General features: G+C 29.6%; 1 protein-coding gene across 5 annotated transcripts; it reads left to right on the forward strand.

Annotated features, from left to right (window-relative positions):
* Nucleotides 1–1,831: 1,831 nt before the first annotated feature.
* Nucleotides 1,832–8,583, forward strand: LOC107480984 (probable rhamnogalacturonate lyase B). 5 transcript variants are annotated; one of them, XM_021139125.2, is made up of 15 exons: nucleotides 1,832–2,021; nucleotides 2,258–2,374; nucleotides 5,188–5,272; nucleotides 5,402–5,523; nucleotides 5,596–5,646; nucleotides 6,044–6,163; nucleotides 6,235–6,493; nucleotides 6,569–6,901; nucleotides 6,980–7,086; nucleotides 7,169–7,262; nucleotides 7,330–7,471; nucleotides 7,560–7,719; nucleotides 7,816–7,932; nucleotides 8,006–8,132; nucleotides 8,219–8,583. In XM_021139125.2, exons 2-15 carry the CDS (start codon nucleotides 2,304–2,306, stop codon nucleotides 8,462–8,464), a joined length of 2,034 nt encoding a protein of 677 aa, XP_020994784.1. In that variant the 5' UTR covers nucleotides 1,832–2,021; nucleotides 2,258–2,303; the 3' UTR covers nucleotides 8,465–8,583. The 5 variants fall into 5 exon arrangements, with proteins under 5 accessions (XP_020994784.1, XP_052115130.1, XP_052115132.1 ...); XM_052259170.1 differs by having other exon boundaries at nucleotides 5,625–5,646; nucleotides 6,039–6,163; XM_052259172.1 differs by lacking the exons at nucleotides 1,832–2,021; nucleotides 5,188–5,272 and having other exon boundaries at nucleotides 2,262–2,374; nucleotides 5,625–5,646.
* Nucleotides 8,584–9,182: the final 599 nt, after the last annotated feature.

Genomic DNA, 9,182 nt, shown 5'->3' on the forward strand with positions numbered 1-9,182 from the left:
ATCATTCTTTTATATTTTTAAGAATAATATATATTTAAAATTTTATTTTCTTAAATATTAAAAGGATCAATAATACGATGAGTTAGAAACTTAAAATTATTTTCAATCATTACTCACAATCGTACAAATGATCTAAGCAAAGGTCTCACGGGAGTTACTTTTGCCCTTAAACCACGTCCAACAAGGAATAGTGGGTGCCATATTCACACATACACAGAACTATGGCTTTTTTTTAAGTTGCTTACATTATCTTCTTGTACAAATAACAAGGACTAATTCTTTGCTGATAAAGAATTCTATTTAAAAATTTATTATTAGCATATAAATTACTGTATATACAAAGTCGAAATTTAAACTCAACATTTGTTTAAGTGAATAAATAGACTAAATCCTTATTTTGGTCTTTGAGATTCACGCGATTATTCATTTTGGTCCCCGAAATTTAAAATTATCTATATCCAATATAGTTCCTCGACTCTTTCCAGTGATGATTAGACAAATGGAGTGCTGAGATGACACATTTCCTATCACGTTGGACACTAAAACGGTTAGTTGATGTGACAAGAGTTGTATTTATATCTAATTTAAAATTTTGTCATTATAACTCAGATAAATAATAAGATAATTAGTGTTTGAGAGACTGAATTGGATACAAATACAACTCTCGCCACATCAGCTATCCGTTGCAGCGTCCAGCGTGGTAAGGAGGATGTCATCTTAGCACTTCATTTGTCTTATCATCGTCAAAAATAGTCGAGGAATCACATTGGTACTCGAACCTAAATCTAAAAGACCATTATAGATAATTTTAAATTTTGGAGACCAAATGAATAATCGCGTGAATCTCAGGACCAATAAACTAACCTTATGGTTATGGAGCGTCAACTCACACCAATGTTGGATTTATTTGGTTGTCAATAACTTTGTCGATTGTTATAGGGGGCGGTTCCAATAACAATATTAATTTTTCTCCATTTTGGGGTGTTGTTGACGAAATAATATTCAATTCGAGGCTATTCTTTTCTTACCTATTCTCTTTATGGTTCGGGCCTAGATATGATATTAAAAAAAATGTATTAAGTAAAACAGAACTATAACATACTTTGTATGCATGTTAGGCATTTTTTTATGAAATGATCATAACTAAGTGTTATGGTTTTCTAACAAGAAGGATTAGGTATATACCAACGCCTCCATTATTTTACCAAGTACCATTTATAATTAGAAGACTAGACTAGAAGTTCTTCGGGGCAAGTATTATATCAATTTTACCACCAGTCACGTCTCTTATTTCGTCAACCTTTTGGTATAACGCCACAAAACAACTTCATTAACATAAGCTTATATTTTTTATTTTATTAAAGAAAAAAATATATTGGTCAACAATTTGCTTTATTCGGAATTAATTATTGTTGATTTTCTCAGTAAACACATCATTATTACTACATTTTCTTTTGAGATTCTTACCTTATTCTACGTCTCCACCTAACCACACCATGTATGAGGGGCTGCAAATGATTTTCTGAAACTCGAAGACTATTTGTAAAAGACCGATATGACCCTGAAGAGTGGACAATGTCCTACGCTGAAGGGAAGACTTCCTTAATGTGAAATCATAGAAAAATTAGGGGCAGCTGTATGTGGCTTCCCAACCCATTTAGGCAAAGTAAAAAAGATAAATTAAATAATAGAATATATAGCCGAAAAATATAATGTAGTAGCATGAAAGAAAAGGCAGAGTTGTTTACTTGTTTTGGTGATTGAGTTTCCAGTTATGTATATATATATATATATATAGGCCAATCACTTCTCATTATGTTAATGTCAGCACGTTTTTTTAAGGTGCGAATTATTAAGGTTCCAAAGAGAACTTAAAGTAACGAAGAGAGTTATAGAAAGAGAGAGAGTGAGAACACAAAACATTTGTTATATTTCCCATACCCTGTTTCTGTTCTTGCTCATTCACCTTCGTCTTCTATAAATCTCAGAAACAACTGAAAAACAAACACTTTTTCCTAAAGGTTCGTCCATGTCTTTTACAAAACTCTCTGTTTATTCTTAAATTCCGTTTAATTAATTAATTATCAACATATGCTAAGGTAGTTTCACAGTGCTCTTTACTTTTCCAACCATTCAAACAGCATTTTCTTGGTTCATTATGCCATTTTGTAATCTCTGCATCTCTCAAATGAAGCTCGTTAATATTAATATTATTGTTTTTTCTTTTTAATTAATTAATATGTATGATTTTTTAAAGGGTAATAACATTGAGGAAACAAGGTTTCTTGTTGTGGCGGTTTGGAATGACTATGCAACTCTGCTTCTTCTTCTTGTTGTTGCTTGGTGCCTCCTCTTCTGATAAGACAACATTAAGGTAATTGTATCATCAATTCATCTCTCAACTTTTGGCTTATATAGCATTTTTTGCATTTTAATTTGGTGCTTAATAATCTTTACGTGTGTCAGAGAGAACATAAAAAGGAAAAAGAAAATAAAACAAGGTGGAGAGGAGTATGTATGAATGTTTTTTAAAATGAAGACATTCTATGTTGATGATGTTGTTTTTATTCTTTCCATGACAACTATAGTTTATAAGCAAACAATAAAAAAAACTTATAAGCAAAATAAAAAAGGTCACGGTTTCTTTGTCTTTTTTGTAACCATTTCTTTTCTTCTCACATGACAACTTTTTAGGACTTCCATCTCCTGAATTCTTTTTTGTTTTACCCTCTTTAAAAAAGGTTATTTATATTTATTTTTTTAATCACGAATATAATAGTACATAAAATATATGTAATAAAATATAAAAGAAATAAGTTAACAAGTATTATATTAGGAAGAATGTTTTCAATATTTTGACGAGAAAATAGTTAAATTTGTCTTTTTCTTTAAATACTTTTTTAATTCTATTCGTTTAAATTAGTCATATTATTTTTTTTTTAATTTTGTTGTCTAATTTTTTTTGTTATTAAATATTTCTATAAAATTACTACTAAAGTGAGAGATTTCAATATTTAAAGTCTCTCATAATTTAATCTAATTTCATAAATTTATTATGTTAATAATCAATTAAAATTATGAAGTGTGTATTGTAATAAATGTGATATTACTTAAAATATTATATCATTAAATTAAATTTTGACACATAAGCAATGGAAGTAATGGAAGATTAAAATACTAGCAAAGTCAAATAATATTTAATTGAAGGGCATTGAAGGATATATGAAAATGAACATTTTCAAATAATCTACGCATTGATAACTTACCAATCATATTTTTCCCTCTAAAAAGCTTTTAATTACTAATCAACAAAATACTTAATTCGTTCATGCATTATAACTTTTAGTAAATCTGTTACATTTATTTAATCAAAAAAATTTTGTTACAAAGTTTAAGTAAATGGTATAATTAATTTTTTTAAAAAAATAACTTAAATAATAAATACTTATATAAAAGTAGTTTATAAATAAAGTATTTTGTATTTGATTTTTTAGTTCTAAAAATATTTATTTTAAAAAAAATATGATAATAAATTTTTTATTATAAGAGAAGTTTTTTTTTAATTTTTCTATAAATACTTAAATAACTCTTTACAAAGTTACAATTTGATTTTAAAAATTGCAGACATTAATATTATACTTTTTTATAAATTAAAAATAAAAAATTATTTATGAACTCACCCAAACATATCCTTAAATTATGTTATTAATCTCTTGAAGGAATGTTACATTTGAATATAGCATGAGAACATATATTTGACCAATATACATGCCAATTCTCTAAAACTGATTTTTATTTTTATGTTTATAGAGATGTTCTACTATCATTTAATCCAAATTCAATAACTATTCTTCGAACAAAAAAAATCCAATAATTTTTCATGACCATGGTATGTTAGAGAATATTCAATTTTTATATAAATATAATATTATAAATTAATAAATAATTTAAATTAATAAATTTAATTAAATATATAAAATCATCTAATAATTTATAATATTATTTTTATACGAAGACGTGGCAATATCTACCTAATTCCTTTTCTGAAATAGAAATTTTGTTTGTGGTGTCTTCATTACTTTACTGTAATCACAATTGAAAAGCTACTTTGCAAGTTAGTGATTCTCTTGGGGCCATGAAAAGAAAGGAACCTATATATTATATTACACATCTTCCCCTGCACTTTCTGACACTTCTGGTATCACGTGCTGCACATATAATTTCTATCTAGAAAATGCAATTAACTAACTATTACGTTCCTGAATTAAAATAAAATTCAGTATACTGCATTCTCAATTCTCATCGATGGCAATTGTTCTAAGGAGCTATCTGTCTACTATCTATCTATTTTGGAAGGAATCTTATAGGTTCTTCTATTACGAGTCTTATTATTAAAATAAGATTTTTATGATTTGTAAATAGTAAATACCTTCTTATTAAGCTTTTGAAACTGAAATAGGATTAAGAGGTTCAACTTTTGTTTTAAACATGAATTGATTCCAAGTAAAAGGTTACCTAATTTTATAAAGATTATCAACCAATAATTTATAGAAAAGAATATACTTTCAAAATTTTTAAAAAAATAGAGGTTTAAAAGTTATGTTGTGTTTGTTATTATTTATTTAGATTTATGGTATATCTAAACTTATTCTATATAATGTGGGATATTGCAATATAAAAAGTTAGCAACATAGCATAACATAATCAATTCTCATAATTCAACTGTGAAAGTGAAATTACACTAGCCAATTCCCATATTGGTTAGGATATATAGTATCTAGGAATAGGAATAGAAATTAGCAGCTAGCTACGTGCATTCAATAACAGGAAAATGGATCCTCTCCAGTTTTTTTAACACTTGACAAAATACAGTGCAATCTCTCACCTTTGATTTTAATAGTGGGACCAGAAATAAATAAGAGAGAGAGAGTGGTGAATGGTTAGATTAAACACTGCACACCATCCAGTTTTTTATTCACTGGAGAGGATCCACTCCCAACAGGCACTTTGACCATAACTGGAATATGTATTGCTATTCAATTGGCCATCATCAAATTCTTTAATTTCTCTTATTTTCTTTTGCCCTGTTAATTACGCAGGCCAATGCTATATAATATTAGTGTTTTTATTTTTATTATTATTATTGTTGTAATATTTTTTTTAATGTCTGTATTCATTTTATTTCAGAAAAAGTTTAAGAAAGAACAACAGTATACAAACACCATCATCTTCCAATTTTGCAGTTAAGCTTAATGAAGAAAATCATCAGCAGGTGAATTAATAATAAATTAAATCAATTAATTTACTAAGTTTTATTTTTATTAGAAAAAAACTAAGAAGTACTTAATTAATTAATATATTGACTTTAATATAACTGGATTTGAATTTTATTTGTTTTCAGTTGGTGATTGACAACGGTATCGTTTCAGTAACTTTATCTATACCAGAAGGTTATGTCATTGGTGTATCCTATAACGGAATTGAGAATGTACTTGAACCTCAAAATGAAGAACAAGATAGAGGGTATCTAATCAAATCTAAGCAAGCTACATACTTCAAATCAAATAAACAAATATAACGTCTTTATGTTTTCAGGTACTTCGATGTTGTTTGGAATGAACCAGGAAAACCCAGTATCTTTCAAAGGTAAAAATATGTTTGTATTAATTTATTTTTGTGCACATCTTTTTTTAAGTATAAACACAAAGTCATCTTTAAATAATCATTTTTAATTGATTATATTATATAAAAATATAGTATTTTTTATAAAATAAAATAATGCATGAGAAGAGAGTAGTATTTGATCACTGTCTATATTTACAAATCCATGTTTATGAATCAAATTTAGAAGGACATACTACATACAAAATACATGTTTTTAGTGTTGTACTTGAAAATTAGAACTCACATATTAGACATGAAACAAAAAAAAAATTCAAAATCTATATATGTTTTTGTATTTATGTTTTCATTATTCTGAAACAATAAACAAACACATCATAATTAAAATTGAGTAGAACATGTTGATGGATGCATAGTGCAGAATCCACGGGACAAATTTTTCGGTTATAGCTTCTGACGAGAATATGGTGGAGCTTTCATTTTTAAGGGCATGGACAGCTTCCATGGAGGGCTCAAATGTCCCCATTAATATAGACATAAGGTATCTACACTGTGAGTTAATAATGCTGTGAATGAATGAAGTAGTAGTAGTAGTAATATTTACATATACAGGTACATTTTGCGAAGAGGTGATTCAGGATTTTATTCATATGCAATATTTGATCGGCCTGATGAAGGATTTCCAGGCGTGGAGGTTGATCAAATTAGATTTGTTTATAAGCTCTTGAAAGATAGATTCAGCTATATGGCTCTATCTAGTACAAGACAAAGAACTATGCCAACAATGAGAGACAGAGAAACAGGACAAATCCTGGCTTACCCTGAAGCCGTTCTTTTAACGAAACCAAGCAACCCTCAATTTAGAGGAGAGGTACTTTAAAAAGGACCCGTGAATGTATAAATGATTTGAGTTGTTTTATTGTGTAATTATTTGTGTTGGTTTCAGGTGGATGACAAATACCAATACTCATGTGAGAACAGTGAAAACAATGTTCATGGATGGATTAGCCTTCAGCCTGATGAACCGGTGGGTTTCTGGATAATTACTCCTTCCAATGAGTTCCGCAATGGTGGCCCCATCAAGCAAGACCTCACTTCTCACGTTGGCCCCTTCACTCTTTCTATGTTTGTCAGCACTCACTATGCCGGCAAAGAAGTAACCATGTCTTTCCAACAAGGCGACACTTATAAAAAGGTTTTTGGACCTGTTTTTGTCTATCTTAACTCTGCTTCAATCTCCGATGATCCCTTGTCTCTCTGGTCAGATGCTATTAACCAGGTTTCTCTCTTACATATTAATTATTATTTGAGGGTGAAAATAATTTCAATAATTAATTATTTGTTTTTTTATTATTAGCTCTCCAAAGAAGTCAAAGCCTGGCCTTACGATTTTCCACTATCACCAGATTACTTTCCACCCGATCAACGAGGAATAGTGTTAGGAAGATTGTTAGTCCAAGATTGGTACAATAATTTGATACAATGTTTTTCATATGTTTATTTTTCCTATTTAATTTCACACCATAACTTATATAAAATGTAGCAGGTGTGTTAAGGGTGGGAGATTGCAGTATGCTAACAATGCTTATGTTGGCCTAGCATTACCTGGAGATGCAGGATCATGGCAGAAAGAGAGCAAGGTACATTTCCATTATTCGAATTTCATTTCTTGAATGAATAAATATGTCATTCAATTATCACATGCAGGGTTACCAATTTTGGACTCAAGCTGATTCCAAAGGATACTTTGCAATTAAAAATGTTGTACCTGGGGATTATAACTTGTATGCTTGGGTACCTGGCTTTATTGGTGATTACAAATATAATTCTACAATCACAATAACACCAGGTACAATTAAATTATCTTATTACATTATCATCATGTATATTATGATGATTACCTCAACTAAAAATTAGAATTTCTTTTGAACATTTAGGAGGAGTCATCAAATTGGATCAACTTGTATATAGTCCTCCTAGAAATGGACCAACCATATGGGAAATTGGTATCCCAGACAGAACAGCTGTAGAGTTCTACGTACCAGATCCTTACCCTACTCTCATGAACAAATTATACACTGAACAACGCAAAGACAAGTTAGTTCATAACATGCTCCAACTATATATATATATATATATATATATTCTGCACATTCTTTTTTCTCTCCATTTTAGTGTTTGTTTTTTTGACAGGTTTAGGCAATATGGGTTGTGGGAACGTTATTCTGACATGTATCCAAATGAAGATCTTGTTTACACTGTTGGTGTCAACAAGTACAATAGGGATTGGTTTTATGCCCATGTTACAAGGTAATAGTTAATTAAGTTCTGTCCATAACTATATAGATTATAGCGAATAACATTGATGTGACGATGAATGCAGGAATATGGGGAATAAGACATACGAACCAACAACGTGGCAAATTATATTTGAACATCGCAATGACATAATAGAAGGGAATTACACACTACAATTAGCCCTAGCATCTGCTGCTGATGCTGAACTTCAGGTACATGATTTTCTGTCACCAAATTATGGCTCTGTTTTATGCTATGCACACTATTAGTAACGTGTTTTTTTATGTTTGATGATCAGGTTCGATTCAATGATCCAAGTGTTTATCCTGCCCACTTTGGAACAGGGCCAATAGGAGGAGATAATGCCATAGCAAGACATGGAATCCATGGATTGCATAGGCTGTATAGTATTGATGTGCCTAGTCATCATTTTGTGAAAGGAAAGAATATCATTTATCTGAGACAGTCTAGAGCTATAAACCAATTTCAAGGAGTTATGTATGATTATATCCGTTTAGAAAGACCACCAAACTCAACCAATTGATTTATTGTGTCTCCACCTTTTTGTGAACACAGTAAATGGAGCTTTGTAATTAATTAGACTTTAGCATTGCAATTAATTTGTACAATAGAATAATAAAAATGTCGATTTTTAATTTTCAACTTAGTTTTAATTGTCAATACAGAATTGTTATCGATCTTGTGATAATTATAACTTACTTGATACAGCATGAAGAATTTCAGAAACCATGATAGTATAGGCTTCCAATACTATTTCTTTTTAAATATATTTATCAAACTTAATAAAAAATCGTTGAAACTCAATATATTTTTATAAATATAAGGTCTTAAATTTGGGCGTAATTTTCTTATCAATTCATACTTTTATATTATTGCAAAGTTGATTGTTCCTTCTCCATTGGCTTTAATAGAGTGAAATTTTGGGAAAGCAATGGGACATGGAGGAGGACATGGAAGAGGAATAATCAACTTTGCAATAATATAAAAGTACGAATTGGATCATAAAAAAGTGGTCTGCTCCCCACTACGATTCTTCTAGCTTCTAAGGTGTTCTACACTTCTACTGGTGAATGCTAGCGTACACCTGTCCAATTGAGGGCTGGCACAGGGTTGTGACTTTCATGTTGCTTTTCGGTTTAACCCCTATACGTTTCTTTTATTTTATTATGACCAGCATAGTTAGTATTAGTAACACTACGAAAACTCCCCAAATAAAATGAGATTTTCTGTTTTGATCATTT

Source organism: Arachis duranensis, chromosome 3, assembly GCF_000817695.3.
Source record: "Arachis duranensis cultivar V14167 chromosome 3, aradu.V14167.gnm2.J7QH, whole genome shotgun sequence".
Lineage (NCBI taxonomy): Eukaryota > Viridiplantae > Streptophyta > Magnoliopsida > Fabales > Fabaceae > Arachis > Arachis duranensis.

Coding starts and splice junctions, on each gene's coding strand:
- LOC107480984 (XM_021139125.2), top strand. CDS start 2,304: ATGACTATGCAACTCTGCTTCTTCTTCTTGTTGTTGCTTGGTGCCTCC. Junction 2,375..5,187: donor TCTGATAAGACAACATTAAG/GTAATTGTATCA, acceptor ATTTTATTTCAG/AAAAAGTTTAAGAAAGAACA. Junction 8,133..8,218: donor CTGCTGATGCTGAACTTCAG/GTACATGATTTT, acceptor TTTGATGATCAG/GTTCGATTCAATGATCCAAG.